This window comes from Podarcis vaucheri, assembly GCF_965113315.1.
Source record: "Podarcis vaucheri genome assembly, chromosome: 4".
In the NCBI taxonomy this organism is placed as follows: domain Eukaryota; kingdom Metazoa; phylum Chordata; class Lepidosauria; order Squamata; family Lacertidae; genus Podarcis; species Podarcis vaucheri.
The window spans coordinates 43,457,888-43,482,396 of record NC_138762.1 but is presented as its reverse complement, the minus strand read 5'-3'; the positions used below and the strand labels follow the sequence as shown (position 1 = coordinate 43,482,396).

Genomic DNA, 24,509 nt, shown 5'->3' with positions numbered 1-24,509 from the left:
AGCAAGAGGGACCCTTTAGGATGGAACCTTGTCTCCTCTTAAGGCTATCAATTCTCCAGTTAATTATCTGATAATCACCACTGCATTCATCTGCAAAATAAATACCCCATGTAAATTTAAATCTGCATGTAAATAGAGTAAGAGTTAATTAACACAACAATAAACTACCCAGCCACCTGAGTATTCCCAGCAACTACACTGGCCATTAATGAGAAGAGTCTATTACCGGTTGGTGCTCGCTGATTGAAATATCCTAGCCTAATGCATTTGTTGCAAAGGAGAAATTATCATCGCCATGATCCAAGGAGCAAGTCGGCCAGTGATCAGGTAACTCAGGCAAATGTAGGTCTTTTTTTCTTTTTAAAAATGAAGTGTGAACCCAAACACTTGGTTAATTTTAAACCTGCGCTTACGTCTGCATTTACTTCAATGAGCTTTATGGATATCCTTAAATATGTTGATATAATTTGCTGCACTAAGGCAAAGAGAGACTCCTCCCCCACCAAAAAAAAAATGTTTGACACTCTGTAGTTCCAACCTAAGAATTGGAAATCGGAGGCCTCATGGCCAAGCTTGGCAAGCCTGAAAAGCACCAACTGGCCTCCAATTGCCAACCCAAAGACAAAGAGGATCAGTAGACAATCCCCAGCTTCATCAGGTAGAGCTGGGAGAGACTCTTGCCTTCTGCCAATCAGGTTAGACAAGGAATGAGGAACTGAATCTGGTCAGCAGGCTGGATCCTCATCTCTCCCATGGCTCAAGTTGGGAGGTGAGCAGAACCGCCTACCTGTCAAGTACCTGAGGTTATAGTCAGCTGGTTTGGACTTGCAAAGCGCCATGCAAAGAGCTATGCAACCCCTGACAATCAGCTGATCGTTGGCATTTATATCACTCTGTAGATCACCTGAAAACTGCATAGTGCCATTCAGAGAGCTGAGCAAGCCCCAACAACCAGCTGATTGCACAGCTCTGTATGTCTGTCCTAGATCCCTTAGACCAATGAGCTGCCCTTGTGTGTGATGGTGTGCCCTGTCACAGCAGGGGTGAAGTAAGAGTCAGTTGACAGCCCAGAGCTGTCTTCTTCTTTGCCTCAGGTAGCAAAATGTATTCAACCTGCCCAGCCTGTGCTTTCTAATTCTCATCAGTCAATGTCCTCTAGGGTCCATTTGTACCTCACTTAGGTTTACTTTCAAGTTCTGGAACCCCAGCTTTAAAAAGTCAGAGAATCATTTGCAAGAGAGAACCTCTGTGCCCTGGAAGGGCTGTGGTTCCCACTTCCATTGCAGATTATAATAATAATAATATATTTATTATTTATACCCCACCCATCTGGCTGGGCTTCCTCAGCCACTCTGGGCGGCTTCCAAAAGAATATTAAAATACTGTGATACATCAAACATTAAAAGCTTCCCGAAACAGGGCTGCCGTCAGATGTCTTCTAAAAGTCTGGTAGTTGTTGTTCTCTTTGACATCTGGTGGGAGGGCGTTCCACAGGGCGGGCGCCACTACCGAGAAGGCCATCTGCCTGGTTCCCTGTAACTTGGCTTCTCGCAATGAGGGAACTGCCAGAAGGCCCTCGGTGCTGGACCTCAGTGTCCGGGCTGAACGATGGGGGTGGAGACGCTCCTTCAGATATATTGGACCGAGGCCGTTTAGGGCTTTAAAGGTCAGCACCAACACTTTGAATTGTGCTCGGAAACGTACTGGGAGCCAATGTAGGTCTTTCAAGACCGGTGTTATTTGGTCTCTGCGGCCGCTCCCAGTCACCAGTCTAGCTGCTGCATTCTGGATTAGTTGTAGTTTCCGGGTCACCTTCAAAGGTAGCCCCCAGTTCCTACTACAAGGTTGGAAATTCCTTCCTGATGCCCATTAGAGCACCCAAGTCGCTTCCTTATTCCAAAAAAGTCTGATATTTGGGGCCGGTGGGTTTCTTTCACAAGAGCTCCAAAGCAGCTTCAATTGCATAGCCTGAATGTGTCAGGATATGATTGAATCCCACCCCAAAATAGTGCCCACTGTCAGGGGCTGAGCATCAGCACATCTAACCCCCCCCCCCGAAGTATCAGTGGGCAGAACTTCTCCTCACCCCAAAAGCATCTCAGGTTGCAGATAAGACTATATACATTGGTACCTCGGGTTAAGTACTTAATTTGTTCCGGAGGTCCGTTCTTAACCTGAAACTGTTCTTAACCTGAAGCACTTTAGCTAATGGGGCCTCCTGCTGCTGCCACACCGCCGGAGCATGATTTCTGTTCTCATCCTGAAGCAAAGTTCTTAACCCGAGGTACTATTTCTGCCTTAGTGGAGTCTGTAACCTGAAGTGTATGTAACCTGAAGCGTATGTAACCCAAGGTACCATTGTACATTGCTCCCCTTTATCTTCACAGGAGATGTTTCTCCCAGTGAACAAGGTGCTTCCAGATGGTTGTAAATTTGGGGTGGGCAATCAGGTTGCCCCAATTCTAGCTGATTGGGTGGGGCGTGTCTTGCACAGCTGCTTCCTCAAAAGATCAGGGTTTTGTTTGCTTGCTTGCTTGCTTGTTGCTTGTTGTTTGGTAATGAAACTGATGGGGAATTCCCTGGATTATCCAGGCTAGCACTTTCACCCAACCTCACCACGAACAAATTAGGATGAATGCTCCTTAAACAGGCAATCGTCTTGTCTCCCTGCAATCAAATCAGGGTGACTGTTCAAGAAATAGGTCCTCCGGAAATCACCCTTTCCCTTGCACCCCTGGTCATCGCCTTGCAAGCGTGGCCTCCGATAAGAACTACCCTGCCCAGTCCTCGCTTTTGCCTCTGCGCCAAAACGCACACCTTATTCCCCGAGTCCTTCCGTAATCCTGCTTCTGAATTCCTGCCTCTCAGAATATTATCTGACTCGAGCGTATGCCCCACTTCATTAAGCCCGTAAGCCACTGGCTGGATGGTATCTTCCTTGTATCCGTTTGCAATTTAAAACAGGCACTCGCTTTAGATCAAAGAAGAGGCAGCAACAGCGGGAAGAGAAATTAGAATCTCATGGCATTTCCCTTCGATTTCATTGCCACTGTGCCGTCTCACTCATTAGCAAGAGAATGAAATCTGTTACAGTTCAGGCTGTCGCTGCCTTTTATCCTGTGGCCGCCGCATGACACATTATTGCCACATTTAACACCGATTGGTCATGGTCCTTCTCTTCCAAATTGGACAGTGCTCCACACGCTGGTATTAAAGCCCCATCAGAGGGGGAACAAAGCAGTCTCGCTGCGACCCCCACCCCCTTTGGGTGTTTTCCCATCCTTCTCTTGTTATTACCAGTTCGTTTTCATGTGCCTTTTTTATTTTTTAAGTAAAATAAGGGAATGCTTTCCCCCTGACTGTGAATTTTCATACCGGATTGACAGCCCCAGAGACTAAGGCTCTCTCTGTCTTTCCCTTTCTTCTTTTTATCTGCACAAATGCACAGCAAAGAAACAAAGCAAAAAAACACACACCCAACCCCATACTCCTATCAGCCCCTTTTTGGCTACTCTGTCTTGCCACTGACCGGGCAGGAATCCCCTTTGATGGGAGGCCATCTGAATCTCCCACTCAGTCATCCATTTAGTCCAGGGTTCACCAGAGTCTAGCCAGAGTTTCCCAAACTTGGGTCTCCAGCTGTTTTTGAAGTACAACTCCCACCATCCCTAGCTAACAGGACTAGTGGTAAGAGATGATGGGAACCGTAGTCCAAAAACAGCTGGAGACCCTGGATAGTGCAAAATCTTGGAGGACCTCCTGACAATAGTACTCCTGGTCAGGGTTCCTGCCTGCCACTGATGTTCTCCTCCAAGATACAATAAACTGGAAGGAGCATGGCTGGCATCTCTCTCTCTCTCTCTCTCTCTCTCTCACACACACACACACACTTTCAGTTTTTCTTTTCCATAACAATGTACAATAAAAATGATTAAAACACCATATAATTACTGAATCATAAAACACAGAACAAATGACCAACACAAATCAAATTAATTCTCTAAAAACACTTGGTGAAACAAATGATTTCAGCAGGAGATGAAATATCAGCATTTGTAGGTGCATGCCTGATTTCAGTAGGATCACTGATCCAAAAGCTTCATGCCACTAGGCTAAAAAGCCTCAGCTCTCATCGAAATCTGCATTGCAAGTACCTTTATATATGCATGTGCGCACATGTGTTTTCTAGGTACTTAATTCCTTGACCGTGTAATGCACATTGCGATTTGATCTATAGTGCCTCTGCTCTTGGGGATGCCACTAGGTGTTTAAAAGGGTGCAGGCCTATGACACAGACTTGCATACAATTTGAACGTGGTAATTTATAGAGAGAAGGGAACTTAGGTCTCTGATCAAATTAAGATAATGGGTGCTTGGGGTCTCAGCAACACTGTGCCTTGAAAATGCTCAGCAGTCCTGTAAGCAAAAAATAAATAAATATTAAGTTTAAATAGAAAAGAAAAACAAGGAGAAGGGGCTGGAAACCTGGGGCAACAGATTCTTAGGGCTACCAGGTAACAGCGCCCCCTGCTGCTTTGCAAATTTTTTTGCATGGAATTGATTCGTTGATCCCCCTTGGGACTAGTCTCAAGATTGTGTTACCTTCTATATAGTTGGCATTTTAAAAAATTAAAATGCATTTTTATCCCACCTTTTTCTCCAAGGAGCTCAAAGTGGTGTGCATTGTTCTCCCCTCCCTCATGTAATTTCCACAACACCCTGTGAGGTGGGTTAGGCTGAGAAGCAGTCAACTGGCCCGGGCCACCAGTGAGCTTCCTCATGACCAAGTGGGAATCTGAGTCATGGTGTCCCAGGCCCTAGTCCAACTCTCTAACCGCGACAAAATGCTGATAAAGTGTGTATTCAGTTCTTCTGGAATATGTCTCAGTGTGTCCATGAAAGAGATTAAGAGGGGATATTTGTGTGTCTCTGCTGTCTTGAGTCTTGTTTAAAAACCCACAGTGAATCACCTTAAATCTGAGCTTCATAAAACTGTGCAGGGTCAGCAGAGAATAGAATTAGAATGGGAGAAAGGCAGCGGGAATTTAAGTGCTAACCATCTTTAAATTTAATGCTGAAATACATCCATGGCATTATTGCTTTATTATGTCTTTTTATGAAAGGTTAAAAGTGCCTCTCTGCATGGTTAAAAAAAGTACCGTGTTGAGTTCGTGCCCCACGAGTAACAATTTCATTTAAAAGAAGCACTGAGCCAGGAATTCATTCCCATGCGCTGCCTGAGAAGGAACAGAGTTCACTTCGCACTATCTAGAGGCAAGTTCTAGATTGTCGAATAAAACTTCCTGCTGCTAAATACTGTACCTGTTTGTGAAGATCTGCAGAGTCAAAAAGTATAGGAAGAAGAAGAAGAAGAAAAGAGGGGAGGGAGCTGTAAGTCAAACCAACAATGAGAATGGTGATAGCCTCCAACATCAGTTGTTGACAACTGTCTGTCTCGGGAGAACCCAAATTGCCATTTGCCCTGATTGAGTGCTAAAGAGAAGTCTCCCCCAAAGTCATCAGAATTCAATGCAGCACAAAATGCCTCTGTTCACTCTTCAACAAATGGTCAATCCTCTTCGTTATCCTTGAGACGATTGGTTTCTTCCTCCGCTATGTCATTGTGGTTTTCGGAACTGAGCTTGGAATGGGATGGTGCCACCATCTCAGCAGCTTCAACAGATGTCTTCTCTTCCCACTGATTCAGTTTGTTCTTCTGAGCACATTTCTTTTTGAAGTGCCAGATGAGGAAGGCAGCCACCAGGATAGCAAACAGGACCAGAGGGTAGAATACAAGGAAACGGAACAGAGGCGGAGAAGAACAGATCTGGGTGGAACTGGGTGACACTGCAGGGAGGGAAACAGGGTGAAAACATAGCTGTTCATTCTTGAATTTCATGCATCTATGCAGGCTGCAAAAAGGTTGAATACATCTTTTAAAAACCATGCATTTTAATATATGTTGAATACATCTTTAAAAAAATATTTTCAGAATCTTCATTATCACCCATTCTAACAGATATGCAAAAGTGAAACGTCTGTGACTGAGTAGTTATATTTAGATCGTGTACATAATACACAGTATGGATTGTCACCTTTCCATTCTCGGAATGTGTCTGCACAGCCATTTTAGCACTGTTTTAGAATTTGCCTTTAACTGCAAGCAATGTGCTTCTCCCATTTTCATAGGCCAGGTAAAAATCTGTGTGAGATCGTATAAACGGAGACACAAACCACTAGGATAGCATTTCAGTCTCCTAAGACATTAATGGGCAGAACTTAAAGTTACCATACTGCACTAAAAATCATGAACTGGAATTTATTAGCCAATTTGACACCATGGGACTGTTATAAGAGGACTCAGCAGAGACTGGAAGCGGCTATAGAAAGGTATTGCCTCTCTTTTGGTATTTATTTACACTGTTCATTTTTCTACATCTATTCATTCTCAGTGTGTGATAGGGGGAAGTTGATTGCTCCAACACTCATTGGATCTTCCACTTATTGATTGCTTGGTCTTTTGGTCTCACTTTATTACAACAATAGTAGCAAAACAAACCTTCTGCCTCCTTTCTGTGCTCCAAATGTGTAAGGCTTGTCTACCTACTATGTTGAGCAATCAAAAGGGGTCACCAAGGGGCACCAGCAGTTACTAAAGTCCCTGCAGAGGCCTTTCCTGACACCCATAGGATCTCTAACCTGCCACTGAAATTCGGCTTAAAAGAAGAGAGTACTGCTGTGCTCAGATTCTGCTGTCTGGCTTCCCTTAGACACCTGATTGGTCACTGTGAGAAAAGAATGCTGGACTAGATGGACCATTGGCCTCACCAGAAGGTTCTTCTAATGTTCTTACAGAAGAACCCATTACTACTACTCTTCTTCCTATTGCCTTGCCACATCCCAACTCCATAATTAAGCCCTCCTGTTCCTTCTTGGTCCCCCGTGTTTGGTGACCCCTTTTTGATTCCACAAGATGGAAAGTGAATGGAATAAGTGTGAAGGGGTGGAGCTAGTGTGCCCAAATGCTTCCTCTTATGTCTTTACTTTCCCCAATCTGAACTGTCTAAAGAGGGTAAGGATCGCCTTTAAACCAGGTATAAGGCTGGAGAGTTCAGCACTGACATGCGCCCAGGAGTCAGCTCAGCATTACCTGAAGGGAGTACAACTAGCTTGCTGAATCCCGATTCACCCCATTCATGTTTTGCTCCTTCAGCACTGCAGTCGACAGCCTTGAACTCTTCCACCCGGCAGTAGAACAGCCCAGCATCATCCTTCTCCACATTCTGCAGGATCAGAAGAAAATCGCCCACAGAAGGGCAGTGGGGGTGCAGCCTCCTTGCCATTGTGCCATTACCGTAGTCAATGATGCCATTGCCTTTCATATGCACCAGGGTTTCCGTATTGGACTGTTCTGACACTCTGAACCAACTGATGGAGAAGTGGGAGGTGGGCTGGAATGGCCTCTGCAGGGTACAGTTCAAGGTCACGTCCTCATTTTCGGTGACAGTGATGCTGTAGTTCGTTCTTTCAACGAGCGGCTTATTTTCTGGGGGAGAACCAAAATAAGAAAGAAAAAGAAAATGTTATTTGGCATATTACGTCACACCTCTAATCACTCTGATTGGCACTATGCATTCCCCAATCCTAGGAATTGTCCCGGGACATACTAGAAATAGCTGGTCCAAGCTACACTTTGTGGGCCCCTCCAGACAGCTTTTTGTGTGTGCATTCATGATGATTTGCACACATGATGCTCTTGGGGCAGTCTTAGGAGCAGCAAGGCAAAACAAGAAGTGCTGCCCTACCCTACCACTGCCGCCAGACCTGGTGCCACCAGTGCTGCTTCTCTGCCTATGCTACCGGCTCAGTCGCTGGTGGAGAAGCAGCATCAGCATCAGCGCCAATTATGAGTGAGACCTTGTCCAAATCCTACACGCCACAAGTTCTCATCACATGATTTTGGCCGATACCAACGCCACTTCTGCCCAGCTGGCAGGGCAGGCAGGATGCCCGTGGGGCTGGCGCCTCAAGAACCTCAGCAACCTCAGTCTGCCCAATTGCTGAGATGGTTCTGGATGGTCTAATGCAATTCCACTATCAATACTGTTTGTCCAGATATCTTGGACTTAGAAGGTTTCAATAACGCATTCGGTTGGCATGCATATTTATGGTATGACAAAATCAAAGTGCATAGTGCCTTTAAAAATCACATTGTAAGGAAAGCGTTGTTCAAGGTTTGGATGAGATATAAAGACTTGTTGGAAAACAAAACCCCTAGATGGTTGTCACCCTTAGAGGCGAAGGCCCATAAGAAAGTTAATATGGAGGTCGGATGGCCAAAGTATTGTGAGATTTTAGAACAGGATGGAGAGAAACTGAAATTAAAGAGCCATGAAAAACTAAAACCCAAAGTACAAGATTGGCTCCACTATTATCAAATAACGGAGGTTTTCAAACAAGACAGGAAAATTGGCTTCCAGGTGGAAAAATCAAAACTCGAGACAGAACTGCTAGAACCCAATACTAAGAATTTGTCAAGAATGTATAACTTGCTGTTGAAATGGAACACACAAGATGAGATAGTTAAATCAGCTATGATTAAGTGGGCACAGGACATTGGTCATAATATTATGTCTGCTGACTGGGAAAGGTTGTGGAACACCGGAATTAAATTTACGGCATGTAGTGCCTTAAAGGAAAATGTGATGAAAATGGTATACAGGTGGTACATGACCCCAGTTAAGCTAGCAAAAATTTACCATTTGCCTGACAATAAATGCTGGAAATGTAAGGAAACTGAAGGTACTTTTTATCATCTTTGGTGGACATGCCCGAAGATTAAGGTCTTCTGGGAGATGATATATAATGAAATGAAAAAGGTATTTAAATATACCTTTCTTAAGAAACCAGAGGCCTTTCTCTTGGGCATTGTCGGCCAATTGGTGCAAAAAAAGGATAGAACTTTCTTTATGTACGCAACAACAGCAGCAAGAATACTGATCGCAAAGTATTGGAAGACACAAGATCTACCCACCGTGGAAGAATGGCAGATGAAAGTGATTGACTATATGACATTGGCGGAAATGACGAGCAGAATTCGAGACCAGGGAAAGGAGACTGCGGAAGAAGATTGGAAGAAATTCAAGATTTATCTTAAGGACTACTATAAACTTGATGAAGTTTAGAATGTCGAGATTCTATAGAGAGAAAGGGTTGCAGTAATATAAGATTAGAATAAGAAAGGACTATGACGAATTAGAGTTGGAAAAAACATTTATAAGTTGCTATAAAATTTGGACATGAGGATGCAGAAAGGGGAGGTATGGGGAAGTCCGAGGAAAGAAGTTTATGAAATGACATTATGAAATTATACTTGTTTGTTTGTTTGTTTTCCTTTTTGTGTTTGTCTGTTATAAAAACTTTTGTAAAACTAATAAAAAATATTATAAAAAAAAAAAGAACCTCAGCAACCTCAGTCTGCCCAATTGCTGAGATGGTTCTGGATGGTCTAATGCAATTCCACTATCAATACTGTTTGCACCTGCAAAAGTTTTGGAGCTTCACTTCCAGTCAGTGGAGATCCTGTAGCTTCCTGCTGAAATCCCACAATTTATTTTTAATATATTACAAATGTTCTGGTTTGTTTTTATCCTGCTTTTGTTGTGCTATAACCTCTCCAGACAGCAATAATGAGGTAGCAATGGTTTGCAGAACAAACCAAAGCAGAATGAATCCACTGCCAATGGACTGGTATTACATCACAAAGATGCTGCAGAATACACACACAATCAAACACCAGTCTGGAAGAGGCCCTGCGTGTCTTGCTGGAGTCAGAGATATTGAGGGGTAAGTCATCACCTTTTTAAAGGGTTCATAACTCCCCTACAATGTCTAGACAAAGATTTGGATGTACTCGTGAATAAGTCTGCTCAAATATTGGAGTGGCTGTTTATAACAACAAATTATTAGGCCATATACCTGGGAGATCTATCATTTCAAAAAGCAGGTGGAGACCTACTTGCAAGCAGGCATCTCAGCATGCTGTTTGTCTGTATCTAACAACAACAATGCCTGGGGCATGCAATGTTAATGCAAAAGGTAGAACAAAGGTGAATGCACTAAATTGGGGGATTTAAGAGTATTGACTTTGGGGATCTTTACTGGAGGCAATTGTGTACACACAAACACAATTGCATTGACGATAGTAATGCCCTGCTTATTTGTGGGATTTGAAACAGACCAATACTGAACCAATGTTACTGTCTCTGCTCCAGAGAGCCGGCGATATCCACATGACTCTTGTGATGGTGATGTTAATTTAAAAAAGAATCAAGTTTTAAAGGCAGTAATGTGCCAAAAAAGACTCAAAAGCAATAAAAATGGCTTTGTAGCTTGGGATACCAGTACAGAGACCAGCAGAGTTGATTAAATGGTTGAAGCAGGCTTCCTCAACCTCGGCCCTCCAGATGTTTGGAGACTACAATTCCCATCATCCCTGACCACTGGTCCTGCTAGCTAGGGATCATGGGAGTTATAGGCCAAAAACATCTGGAGGGCCGAGGCTGAGGAAGCCTGGGTTAAAGTAAATGTTTAAAGCCAGTTTAAAATGCACCTGCTGGTTTCATGGGCAGACACTCTCCATTGTGACCTTATTCCCTGTGCCCTCCTCAGAGAGTGGCACTGAGGTCCCCAGCATGCCACCAAAGAGCTAAGCCAGGAGTAGGCAGAGACAAGCACAGTGATGAGTGGTCTAATCTTCTCAGGCAGCCCAATGTTTTGTGCCAGTCCTCCCATTTCTGCAATGGTGCCCAGCTCAGCTGAACCACCCTGAGGGCGGGGAGAGAGAATGGCAGAATCTCTTGTCATTTTAGTGCGAAAACATCCCAAATGCACCATGTTGGCTACTCTCATCTAAAAGATCCATGAATAAATAAAGTCGGTTACCTGAAAACTTGAAATTTAGCGTGGTTTTTCCAGATTCCATCGTTCCAAGTTTGTACCAGCCCCCATCTGTTAACCAGATCCACTCATCTACTACGCAGTAATATTTGCCATGGGCATCATAACCCCCTGACAGAATAAGCAGCTGGTACAGGTGGTTGGAGACCCTCTTGTTATGAAACCTGGATTTCTGATGCAGAGAACTGAACGCCTCCCCATATTCCAATATGTTAGTGTAATTCGTTCTTATAATCAGCAGTGGAACTGAATTCGTGGGAGAAAATGGGAGAAAATACCAGGCAACTCCTAACCGAGAATTCTCATTGGTCCATGACCTGATTCTGCAATCAATTCTTACATCTTCATTGCTAGTGATTTCCAAAGACTTTACATCCATGCTGAGTCTTAGATTGCTTTCTAGAATAAAAGGCAAAGAATAGTAGTTACTAGCTAATATTGACACCATTATTAAAATATGGAATAATAACAATATAATAAGTAATCATAGCAATTTTGCTTACTTTTGAATGTAGAATTATATCATACTTTTATGCTGTTTTTTTGTTCTAAACCATTTAAAATGTATATTGAAATATGAAATAGTATTTAAATTAACTGAATATATTACAAAAAACAATCTAATCAAATATAAATTTTGTGGAACACAAGCCAAACAATTTTGTTCAAGCTCTTATGAAGACCATGATTCATTCATATCCTAAAAAAAAAAAAAAAAAGAGTGAGTTCCCATCTGGGTTTCAGGATTCCAGCACATTTTAATTTGCTGCACTTCTCTTTACATTTTAGAACCTCTTTTAACACGCATATCTGCTCCACAGAAAGCTTTAGAAATCAGCACTTTATTCAGAGGTACTAGAAAGAAAGTAATGCCCCCCATCCTTAAACCTTTAGCAATGATTATATAATGTGGGCTAGGCTCGCCCAAAAAGTCAAATCATAAAAGGAATTATATGCATATCATAAATTGTTGCAAATTCCTGCTGAATGTAACTCTGCCTCCACTTTAGTTTTTGCTCTGTTGAGATTTTAAAACTATCTGACATAAATGGGAGAGTTCTGACTGGATGGAAAGGAAGATGTTCAGAGAGATCTGGAAAATAACTGAGCACTATCTTCACTATTATCCATTTTACGATCTTCTCTCATTCAGAGCAGCTGCCTGTCCATCTCCTTATTCCTCCTTCCTTCCTGCCTTTCATTTTAATCCTAATCTTGCCCGTCACATTCCTGCAAAAGGATTTACAGCTGCCTAAGTGAAATGACCAGAGAAGGTATGTTGGGTGCTTCCAAGCCTTATGAGAAGTGCTTGAGGGAGGGAGTTGGGTATGTTTAGCCTGGAAAAGAGGAGAGTGAGAGGTGAAATGAGAGCCATCTTCAAATATCTCAAGGGCTTCCACACGGAAGATGATGATTTATTATTTATACCCCGCCCATCTGGCTGGGTTTCCCCAGCCACTCTGGGCGGCTTCCAACAAAAGATTAAAATACAATAATTCATCGAACAAGCTTTCTGCTGCTCCAGAGAGTAGGACCTGAACCAATGGATTCAAACAGCAAAAAATGAGAAACCGATTAAATATTAGGAAGAACTTTTTGACAGTAAGAGCTGATCGATAGTGGAATGGTCTCCCTCAGGAGGTTGTGAACTCTTCTGCCTTGGCTGTTTTAAAGCAGAGATTGAATGGCCATCTGTCATGGATGCTTTAGTTGTGATTCTGGCATTGCAGGGGGTTGGACTAGATGACCCTTGGAGCCCAACTCTACAATTCTATGATTTGGCTTGTTAACCTTTCCAGCAAGTGGAAATAGCATCTTAATGGTTTTCACATTGTGCCTCATCAGCAATGAAGACGTTGTAGACTATAGCAAAAGGAAAACCCACAAGGGATTGTGGAAAGGACTGCACGGGTTGTTGGCTTCTCTCAAGGAAGTATCACGGATAGTGTCTGAATCACTTCCAAGAGAAAGGACTCTTGGAAAAGGCTGTAATAAGGGCATCCTTTCCTGCTTCCAATATTCTCATTAGATCTCAGAGCTCTGTACTTGATTTTCATCCGAAGATGCCGATTACAAAAACCTGCTATAGTTTCCCCCCCAAAGCAGATCTTGCTAAGGATAGCCAAGCTCTTTCTTTTAAGTTTCTTGTCACCCACAGTGGCCTTGCCAAAGACAGATGACTTGAAAGGAGAAATCAGAACCCACTTCAATTTAATTAACTGAGCACAATCTCCAAGTTCCTTCTCTTGCTTTGAACCCGGCTGCTGACAGTGCAGTCTCTTCTCTCTGCGGTGGCAAGTGAAGTATGCAAAAGAACCCAGCAGCTGCTTCCCATTATACGCGCAGGCTGTCAACGGGTGCATTTCTGCAAAAACTATTGTCTACCCACTGTGGGTGCAAAACCCCCAGTATGAGTCATTTCAAAACGTCTCCCCTTTCCACAGCACTGGTCAGACGTATGGTAAGAAGTTATCAGCTTCCTCTAGCATCTTAACTTATTGCCTGTTGTTGGCAAACAGAAGAAAAGGGGGGGGGTTGCTTTCACAAAAGAGGCTTTATTTTATTTTTGTTTATTTTATTAAATGTATATTCTGTCCTTCTTTCTAAAGGAGCCCATGGCGGCAGAACCATCACTGATAGGTGACAATTAAAAACAAAATCAGAACATGTTTAAAGCATTTAAAAACAACTCAAAGTAATCTATAAAAACATTTAAAAACAATAAACACATTTAGCAAATTTGAGAACAGAAGTAACCGAATCACTGAGATGGGAATAGTGGCTTGTTTCCATTACTTGTGCTACTCAGAGTGAAAATGAATAAATAAATAAAAATGAACGTGGCTAACTTTGGTTCATTAGTTTCAATGGGTCTACTCTGAGCTCTTGATACAACCAAGGGTATGTGTTTTATCAGTGCTCCCTTATACATCGTTGGAGGGATTTTAGGGATTATCCATTCATAAAGCTGGTTGGAAATTTAAATAAAATAGAAAAAATTAATACAAATGTCATAAAGTAGGGCAGAGTCTTGGATATGTTTGGGAAAAGACAGTCAACACTATGGGGCAAAATAAAATCTATTGCATTCAACATATTGAACGGTGATCTGAGTCATCCACCAAGACTTATGAGAGACGCTTCCTAGAAGACAGTGGCTAATACTGCTGCAAAAGGAAAAGGTTAGGCTGACAATGGTTTCTAAACGCTTACCTGGTTGGGTGACCTTGATCTCCACAGGATTAGAGGATAGCACAGAAGCTGCTATTGCAGACAAGTTTCTGGCATCCTGTGAGTTTCTCCAGATTTCAACTTCACACTTATACATCCCTCTCTCTTGCCATGTGACACTGTGGATAAGGAGTTGGGATAAAGAAGAGGATTTTGTAATCTTGGTTATCTTCTCAAATTGCATAAACGCCAATCCCCATTCAATGGTGCCTCTTGCGGTGGCTTTGACCACTTGCTGATAGCCACTCAGCTTCAAGTGAGGCTGGAATAGCCAGGTGATGGAGACTGGCACATTGTTGGTGATGTCATCATTACCAGCCACCTTGCAGAACAGTACAAGGTCTTCCTGCAGTTTTACATTTGGAACTCTGCTACTCAGTATAGCTTTCAAATTCTGCCCTGTTAAGCCAGAGAAAATTGAGGACATTACATCAACACCAGAGATACCTTGTCAATCTCTCTCCCAAATGTCATCAAATTTCTATTTGTAGGAAAGTCTTGCTCACCTGACTATTTTGAACATTACACCTGTAGTAGCCAACATACAGTAGTTGCTATCAGAGTCTCAGTTACTTAAAGAGAGACAATATTTTCCCTAACATCTTGTGCTGCAGTGAGTGATCACTACTCACTACTTGTCTAGAAAGTCTCACTGCTGAGGTAAGGACAGATGTCATAAAATATTATATTCTCTATCATATCACACCCATTCTGTTGAATAGATGTTTGCTGACCTGGATTGCTTCCAAGTCAACTGAGTCAAAATCACAAAAGCATTGCCTTGGGCTTAGCAAGAAATAACCCAGCTCAGTTATAGACTGTTCACAGAAGGAGGAATGATGTTCCAGGAGTACTTTATATCTCTGCAGCACAGCATTAGGAAGTCAGACCATTAGGTTCATATACCACCCTTGTCTTGTACTAGGGCTGGGTCAGTTCATCTAATTCAGTCCTGTCCACTCTGGGAGTGGTTCTTTGGGGTCTTAGGCAGAGGCCTGTGATGTGATACCACCTGCTACCTGATCCTTTGAAACAGATGCTCTGATTGATCCTGTGACTGTCTGAATTCAAGGCAAACTTTACCAATGAGCTACGGTCTCTTCCCAAAGACATATATGTGTGCTTAAAGAGTTGTCATGTTGCGTATAACATTTAGCTTGGATAATTAGACAGGATAGCTAGAAGTATGTGAAAGGGAAAGGCTATAGGATGAACTTACCCAGTGGTTCAACTCTTGTTGAGATTTCCTGTGTGCGTTTCCAGCTCCTGCTCCCGGACCACTCTGTCACTTCACAGCGATACAGCCCTGTATCCTTTGTGGCTAAAGTGTTGTAGATGGTCAAGGTAAACGTGGAAGGGTCCCTCTTCTCTAACCTGAGCTCACCATGAGCACTGCGCTCCAAGTAAGAAGCACCTATCTTTAGTCTGCCATTTTGTTCCAGGCTGGCTATGAGCTGTGGAGGATCTCTGTCCCTCTGGATATGCCACCAGTTCACAGACAGCGAATTTGCAGCTATACTCACATTACAGCTGAAAACCAAAGTTTCTCCTTCCATTATTTGTTTCTTATTGACCCACACAAACAGCTGCAAGTGGCTTTCTGTGAACAAAACACAACGGGTTATATAGATGGATAAATCTGAATCAAAGGGAAAGAGGGAAGAAGACACAGAACAGGTTTGCATTTTGACACTATCTGTTTCATAGAAGATCATCTTAGTTTTCTACTGAGCATTCTAACTGGTTAATGGGAAAGTTTCATTGACACATGTCCTCTACGTTTCCCGTCTGATACATGTCCTCTTTTCTGTATAGAGATCATCCATATCTTTATTGCCACTGATGGAGACAGTTTTCTTCTAAATGCCAGTTGCTGGGAATCACTAGTGGAGAGTGTGCTGTTGTGCTCAGGTCCTGCTTTAAGGCCTCTCATAGGTCACTGTGAGAACAGGATGCTGGACTAGATGGGCCACTGGTGTGATCCAGACGACTCATACTATGTTCTTATACACCACCATGTGTTAAGATCTTCTCACACATTTCTCCATAGGACCAAATGCAAGGCATGAAGAGACTAAGTGACTCGCCCTCTCTCACTAGGTGGCTTTTTGGTTCCTGACTTGTTTTCCGTAACACCGAGATCACCAAATTCCTTGGTTTTACCAGATCACCATGGCTGAGAACTCTACTGTCTCCTACAATTTATGCCCTTGCTCTTTGGCAGTAATATAACCATAACAAAGTGTTGCAGAACTGGTCTTCTCCTCATTTTGTGAAGGAGGTCTGAAACAGATGACTTAAAATGGATCCCAAACATCTTGAGCTCCTCATCCAACATGGCCATAATTCAGCTGTGTCTAAACCTCAAACCTGAGATTCCTTTCAATGAGGACCCAAGAGAAGCTGAACCCTCCAGCACATATTCAGTCTGCCAATGATCCTGAGGAATCATCAACTGGACATTCCTGTGCCCAGTGAGCACCTGACCACCAAATTCTGCCCCAGCTGAAGTTTCCGTACCGGCTTCAGAGGCAGCCCTATGTATAATGCAATGCACTAATCTAACTTAGGGGTTAAAAGTGCATAGACAACAATAGCTAGACTATCCCTACCCAGGTAGGGGCACAGCTGAAGCTGATGGAGTGGTTGGATTGGTGGAGAGATTAGAGTTCAAATTCCCACTGGGTGACCTTGAGTCACTCTCCACTTAGCTTACTTTACAGGCCTGCTGTGAATAGAAAGGCGGAGGAAATAGAATCATGTATGCTACCCTGATATTGTTGGAGACATGTGGAATAGCAAAATTAAATAATCAATCAAATAATAGTATTTTAGGAACAGTAGGCAGAATTTAATGAGACAAGAAGAAGAGGAATCTAGACAACCCTTGGTATCCATTTTCATTTGTCAAATGCAAATGCTACTCGTCAAAGAAGGAACTTCACAATTTAAAAAAATGTTCTTTATCACTGAGTTGTAGAGCTATGGAGATGTAGAGTTTTCAGTGATGGGAAGAAAGACTTCATGATCAGACCAGAAGGGTTAGAAAACTAGTATGCTCATGTTTGTTACTCTTTCCCAATTCCTCCATCACAAAACTTAAAAAAAGGAACAGAAGTGTATATGCCCCTGAACACTGAAATATGCTATGGTATACTACATAAATATAACTTGAAGGCAGGGGTGTTCATCAGATTGAAGGGAATGGGAGTTTTATCCTGAATGAAACTTTCATCTATTCCTGGACCACAGACATTCCTGTATAGTTGCCTCATGCAAATTTTCAACAGCAGTTTGCCAGATATTTTTTTCCAAGGAGCACACTTGAAGCTGCATAGCTTTGTAAAAAGGCCCACAGAAATAGGACAGGAAATCATGGAACAAAGAGGTACATAGGGAGAAAAATGGGGAAATAGTGAAAGCATTAGAATGGAATCCTTAACTAATGAAGAAAAACTTGAGAGAGAGTCTGGAGTGGTGATGATGTCACCAGTCTATTCCCACTTTGCAAACTAAGGCTGGATACAGGCAGCAGTCCCCCCCAAAAAAAAGAAATCATTTTTGAAAGTGGGATACTAGTGCACTTGCACATCCAACTATCCCTGATAAGCAGGAATTTGTAGTGTTTCAAAAGCTGTCAAATGTGTTTGTCTAAAGGTAATGTCAGGAAATGGCTTACACCACAGAGGAAGAGATACTGCTCTCAAACCACTTCCTATTTTCTATCTGTAGCCCACAATGGAAAGATGGTATATAGAAAAGGACACATTCAGTGTTCACCATCTTAAGCCTTAAATTGTTATAGTTGCACAATTCACCTCTCCCATAGGATTTTGGAGACTGATATTTGATTGCAAAATTTGGAGTCTCTGGTCAGTTCTGAATGACTTCTTTTAATGTTGGATTGCCTCAGTGCTTTTTTCTGGGGGTATTCAAGGTTACTGGAGCCTTATTTTTAGAAGAGAAGCACTGGACTGCCCTATGCTACAGAATGGTCTAATATACCTGTGAGTTTTGGTTTAGAGTCTGCTAGCAAAGGGCATCAGTGAACCCCAGCCCAGGGGCTATTCCCATATTTTGTTTGGAGGGAAGGTGTTTGGCATGACTGACCTCTAGGCTTCACATCTATATCAATGGCTGATGAAGACTTTTGTTGTGCGATAGCAAAGGAGCCAGTGGGAGTCTGCCCAACTTCAGAAACAAAACAGCTATAGGTGCCTTTGTCCTTCAGTTCCGCCTTGTTGATTCTGAGGATGTACTTATCATTGCTCTGCTTCTTCACTAGGAGATTTCCCACTGTATACCTTTCCTCATTGTCATTTCGAAAAGACAAGGTGCCATAATGATTGAGACTAGCCATCACCATACCGTGATGGCGCCAAACCACCTGGAACCATCTGTTTTGCGTATTCTGGGCTTTCACAGAGCAGTTGATCTGCAAGGCTTCCCCTTCCAGGAGAGACCTCTTAGCAACAGAGATGTCAACATCAAAATTTTGATCTGTGAAAATATAAAGCAACAGAGATAGTTAAGTCCAGATTCAATTTTGCCTTTCAGGTGGTATCTTTAGTGCAATAAGCAGGAGTATACCATACTTGATGTGTGACATATTTTCATGGGTATCTTCCTCCAGCAATTAGATTAAGTCTAAATTTATAAAGGACCTGAATGTCTTTATGGGGAATTGTTGAGGGAGTTTGGTATTTTTAGCCTGGGAAAGAAGAGACTGAGAGGAGCGATGATAGCCATCTTCAAATATGTACATGGAGGATGGAGCAAGCTCTTTTCTCTAGCTCCAGAGGGTAGGGTCCAAACCAATGCCTTCAAGTTACAAGAAAGGAGATTCTGAGTAAACATCAGGAATAACTTTCAGACAGTAAGAGCTGTTTTGACTGTGGAAAAAGATCTTAAGCAGAGGCTGGATGGCCATCTGTCTTGGATGCTTTAGTTGTGATTCCTGCATTGCAAGGGTCCCTTCCAACTCTTAAAATTCTATGATTTCCAGCATGAAAGCAGGAGGCTGAAGGGGGCTAAAATGTGATATGCAAAAATCAGCTCCCCTTGTTAATGCTACAGCCACGAAACCAGGGCAGTTTTGGCAACTTTCCCACCCTGTACACTGCCTTCTTCCTAGGAATACTGACATTCAAAGACCATCTTGGCTGCGAGTCCTGGAGGACCTTCTTCCTGAAAATGTGACTCTCCAATGTTGTTGGACTACAACTTCTATTAGCCCCAGTCAGCATGTGTTGGCTGGGGCTGATGAGAATTGTAGTCCAACAACATCTGGGGGCACCAGGTTGGCAAAGGTTGGCATAGACAATACTGACCAGTGACCTGACTCAGTGCAAGGAAGCTTCTTACATCTGTGCCCCTGTGCTGTGCATTCCCTAATATCAGTGCAGTTTCAGAGCTCTCGCTCCATGCATCCAAAGGCCAAGGCACTGCAGCTAATCATAGCTTGAGCCGCTGGTCTAATTGCTTACTGCGCATAAATTATCCAAGGCATTGAATGCAGGCACATAAATAATTCAGAGCAGAAATCCCGAACAAACGTTTGCCATTCACAAATATTTGCTGAATATCTTATGCCAACAACGTGGCATAACGTGTTTCAGCCTGGAAGTGGGTTAAAAAAGCATCGCTCTTGTTGAGACAGGGTGTGTGCTGTGTGCTCTTCAATTTAGGTTGCAGCTCCCCTGGGGTGAATGAGGATGTGGGAAGGCATCCCATCCCTTTCTCCGTGTTCTTGCAGCACTAATCCCACAGCAGAGCTCAACAGATTGTAATTCGACAAATGGGGAGCTGGCGGAGGGGAGGAGGATATAGAATTTCAATAAATGTTACGTGGAAAGAGGCAATTATAGAATCCATTTGCCTAATGCACTGGTGCTAGGTATGTACCAAGGTGCAGGATTTGGTGTTAAATCCTCTGATTAGCACAAGGGGTGAGCAGGCCTCTATTCCAGCACATGAACATTGTCCTGCTCCCTGTTACATCAATACTTCCCTCCCCGATCCCTACAATACACAGCCGTGCTGCAGAAGAGACCACAATCTGCCTTGGCAGTGACTGGACTAGGAAGCGAGCTGGGTCTCCTGCCACCCTCTTGCTCGAAACGCTACATGATTTCCGTGATCCACAGAAGCTGTTGGTGCTGAGACAAAGAAGAACTAGCCACAACCAAAAGCGAAAAGAAGCAGAACAGAATCAGCCAGCTAGCTTTCAATTCCCTAGTGTAGGAGGATCACATTTCAACAGCAGCACAGCTGTAGCAACTGAGTGAAAAAAATAAATAAACCTAAACTACCACTTTATCATCATCATCATCAGTAGTATTTGCGTTAAGCACCATGTATTATTTAGCCAGTCTCATGGTTTATGTCTGCATGATGTATGGTTCTTGATTCCTCCCCACACTCCAGAATGTTAATAGGACGAGCCACACCTGGATCTGACAGAGCAGACAGTCTCTTTTCTCTTTGCATAGATGGAGTGCTTTTCTCTTTCATTCTTCCATAGCTTTATTACAGTAGCTTAGAGCAGCAAAATGTTAACTTTAAAAAACAACAACAGCAATCCAGAATGGCTGATTATATAAAGAAGCACTGACAAACTGGTAAATGAAAAAGCCAGAGTTGTTTATACATAATGCTACTTTTTGATGCTCCAGCTGGCTCCAAGGAGATCATCAGCTGCAAATTAAATTTTATTTTATTGTGCCCTTCCCAGGAAGGTCTTTAGAGTAAAATATACAGCCTTCCTTCTCACAGATAACACCATCTCACATAACTGAATTAGTTACAAAGTTTGCATTCCAAGCAATAAAGATTCCTAAGCAACTTTTACAAAATGGTGAAGGAGTACTGTTCTAATCTTGCTTACATTTTCAATAATGGAAAATGGCCTCTCTTGCATTTTTGAATTTCTTTCCCCACTTGTTGTATGGAATCAAATATTTGTTTTTGGGATGCGAAGCCTGTCAGAGCTTTGTAGAAGGCTTGGAGTAAAATGGCGAATCAAGTTAATTGTGTGCATTTGCTGGAAAAATATAGACAATTACTCTCCCACGGGCTATCAAGTAGCTCATTGCCTCTTTCAGGAATGGCAGGATATATGACGGGTAGAAAATACAATTCTTACCCAGGCTTCTGATGGTCAGTGATGTTTTGTCTGTCTGTTTCCGGGCAATATCTTTCCAGGTTTCATCGGGATCTTGAATCCACTCCACTGCCTCACAGTACACTTTCCCCTGGTCTGACGGTTGTACGCTGACAATGGAGAGCTTATATTCTCTGCCCCCAATTTTGTCTAGCCTGATATCTCCTGAGGAAAACCTCTGATTGTAAGAGGATCCTGGTAGTAAGACAAAATCTCTGGACAGGGAAAGGATCCTCTGGGCTTGTCCACCGCCTCCTTCTGGAAGAAGGTACCAGCCAACCGAGAGGTGGGTGTGTTGGACTGTAGCTGTTGACACTTCGCAAATGAGTTCTAATGAATCCCCTTGATCTCTAGCGAGAGCCTGTGGCCTCATGGTGGCAGCAAGCAGGTCTGGAATTACTAAAATGAAATGAAGAAATACAAGAAAACACAGATGGAAGGATGTTCACAGATGAATACAGAGCCACACACTTCTTTTAGAAGAGGTTGGACTAGAAGCTACTGACCAGCATCCACTGAGCCCCCTGAAGGGATTGTTTTTTAGGAGGAACTAATCAGTGGTTCTAAGGAATGTTTATACCTTACCAGTGCTGGACTTGGAGCAGGGAGAGCCCCACCCAAGCATGAAGTGTACTAGATGATCTTGGATTAAGTCACTCTCAAGACTAAACTGCCTTGACACAGGATTGTTGTGAGTCATTAGGGGTTCATGTATGCCACCCAGGCTCCTTGAAGGAAGAACAGGATTTTATAAATAAAATTCCCTAACTCTTGGCCACACCTTCCAAGCAAACTAATGGAGCCTCAGAGGTCATAGGCAGAACAGTTCAGCAAAGCACTTGAGCTGTCTCGCATCTCCATTCCAGTGCCTCTTACTTAGCAGCTGTTGCAGAGTGGAGCTCACTCTCCAGCTGAATTCAAAAACATCCACATTTACTGTCTAACACAAGCCTGAACAAACTTTCAATCTCCAATTGGAGCCGAGCCAAGCAGCCATGTATGGCAGCCCTTTTGAACAGCTTCTGTTTTTGCTGCCTCCGTGGAATGGCAAAATCCAGCCGTGCAGTTAAACACCTGACAAGCCATAAGAACTGTCTGGTGGGCTGCACAATCAGTTTTGTGGGCCAAAGACTGTTGAAGGTAACTGCTAAGTGGTCAGTAAATAGTCATATCATACCGAAAAGGTTTGTTTTTGCACCATAATTCCCAAGGTAACCAGCATCTGTGCTGGGTGTGTAACACTCATACTCGCCGGTATCCATGTCTTTGAGCTCTGTGATGTGCAGCAGAACAGAATCTCCTCGGATCCTTTCTATGTAGATCTCTCCACTTCCAACGCGCTGAGAGTAGACAGCATAAGGAAAGGAGGCGTCATTCGTACTGATAATTTGCAGCTTTCTATTTGGGTTCGATGAACGATGAATGGACCATTCGAAATTCTGCTCCATTGGTCCCTGGTAACCACTGACATTACACCAGATGGTGATGTGGTACCCTCTTGCTCGATATAGAAGTCCTTCCTGAATGGATACCATCCTTTCTCCTGCACAGAGATCTGCAAGCAAACCATAACATGGCAGCAGAGGTTGTTTATCAAAATCTAATCAAGTAAAGCTGGCATTCTGAACAAAACGCAATAAGACAAAAGTAATGGTGAAATGCAAAATGGCAAAACTCTGATGTTCAGTAGCCTTACATCAGAATTCACAAATACTACAGGCTTGAGCAAAAGTGAAATGAAAAATAATGCAGTGTTTTTATTTCTTCATTTCCCCCTTTTTCTTTTTAAAAAGGTGCTCTACATATATATTCTATATACACACACGCATCTATATTCAAAGTTTCAAACTTTCTTGCCCAACCAATTAAACTGATTCTATAACATTTGATGCTAGCTACAAGCAACCAGCTGTAGGATTACTAAAATATTTTTTTTCTAAGTCTAAAATTAGCTTACTTAAAAATTAGCTTACTTAAAAATTAGCTTACTTAAAAATTAGCTTACTTAAAAATTGCTACTTTTGTCTGTATATAATTATTATGAGAGCTGATAACTTTAGATCACGGCTGTTAAAGTTTTTGATACCTAAAATGGAGAAAGTGAATACAGTGGTACCTCGGGTTAAGAACTTAATTCATTCTGGAGGTCCATTCTTAACCTGAAACTGTTCTTAACCTGAGGTACCACTTTAGCTAATGGCGCCTCCCGCCACTGCCAAGCGATTTCTGTTCTTGTCCTGAAGCAAAGTTCTTAACCCGAGGTACTATTTCTGGGTTGGTGGAGTCTGTAACCTGAAGCGTCTGTAACCCGAGGTACCATTGTAGAGAAAAGTCCGTCCCCCCCATAGTACTAGAAATTGTGGACATCCACTGAAGCTGAACTTTGGAAGATTCAGGACAGATAAAAGAAAATACTTCATGCAATATATTGTTAAACTATAGAGCTTGCTCCCCCAGGAGGCAGTGATGGCCACCAACGTGGATGGCTTTAAAAGAGGATTATCCAAATTCAAGGAGGACAAGGCTATTTGTTCCCATGATGGCTATGCTGTGCCCCTATGGTTGGAGACAGTAATTATTCTGAACACCAGTTTTTGGAAACCCCAGGAGGGGAACAGTGCTCTTGTGCTCAGGTCCTGCTTATGGGTTTCCTGCAGGCATCTGCAGGCATAGCCATCATGGCAACAAATACAGGCATCTGGTTGGCCACTGCGAAAACTGGCTTGATCCACCAGGTCCTTCTTCTGTTCCATGAAGGAACATCGCGTTCATGTCCTACTTGTGAGCATCCAAAACTTCAGTAGCCAACCAGAACACCGCAGGAGGTCAACATAGTTGTAATACAGCAAGGCATTTCTTGTATTCCAATGGTAGGAAGCTTGTGGCATTCCAGATATCGTTGGACTCCAACTCCCAACAGCCCTAGCCAGCATGATCAATGTGCATGGATGATGAGGCTTGGAGTCCAGTGCATCCTTTCCCTGTCTCTGTTATATTCCCATGAAGGCTAAACACATTACATGAAACTCACCAGACAGCAGGAGGAGCACAGCTGCCAAGCACCGGATAGGTCTTATTAGTAGAAAGAACATACTTTCTTCCTCTTCGGGGATTAGAATTCTCTTCTCTAGTTGAGCTCCAGCAACTAACCTTGCCT

General features: G+C 42.9%; 1 protein-coding gene across 2 annotated transcripts; it reads right to left on the bottom strand.

Moving 5' to 3' along the window:
- Nucleotides 1-3,928: 3,928 nt before the first annotated feature.
- Nucleotides 3,929-24,509, bottom strand: CD101 (CD101 molecule). 2 transcript variants are annotated; one of them, XM_082220477.1, is made up of 9 exons: nucleotides 24,384-24,509; nucleotides 22,530-22,907; nucleotides 21,335-21,751; nucleotides 18,301-18,690; nucleotides 15,410-15,790; nucleotides 14,173-14,589; nucleotides 10,945-11,358; nucleotides 7,151-7,546; nucleotides 3,929-5,847 (listed from the first exon to the last, which is right to left on the bottom strand). In XM_082220477.1, exons 1-9 carry the CDS (start codon nucleotides 24,442-24,444, stop codon nucleotides 5,570-5,572), a joined length of 3,132 nt encoding a protein of 1,043 aa, XP_082076603.1. In that variant the 5' UTR covers nucleotides 24,445-24,509; the 3' UTR covers nucleotides 3,929-5,569. The 2 variants fall into 2 exon arrangements, with proteins under 2 accessions (XP_082076603.1, XP_082076604.1); XM_082220478.1 differs by lacking the exon at nucleotides 24,384-24,509 and adding an exon at nucleotides 23,831-23,902.

Bases quoted from the DNA above. Each gene is read 5' to 3' on its own strand.
- CD101 (XM_082220477.1), bottom strand. From the start codon at position 24,444: ATGTTCTTTCTACTAATAAGACCTATCCGGTGCTTGGCAGCTGTGCTC. The intron at 18,691-21,334 runs GTAAGAATTGTA...ATATTTTCACAG, and splicing joins ACTGACCATCAGAAGCCTGG to ATCAAAATTTTGATGTTGAC. The intron at 7,547-10,944 runs GTAACCGACTTT...GTTCTCCCCCAG, and splicing joins GCTAAATTTCAAGTTTTCAG to AAAATAAGCCGCTCGTTGAA.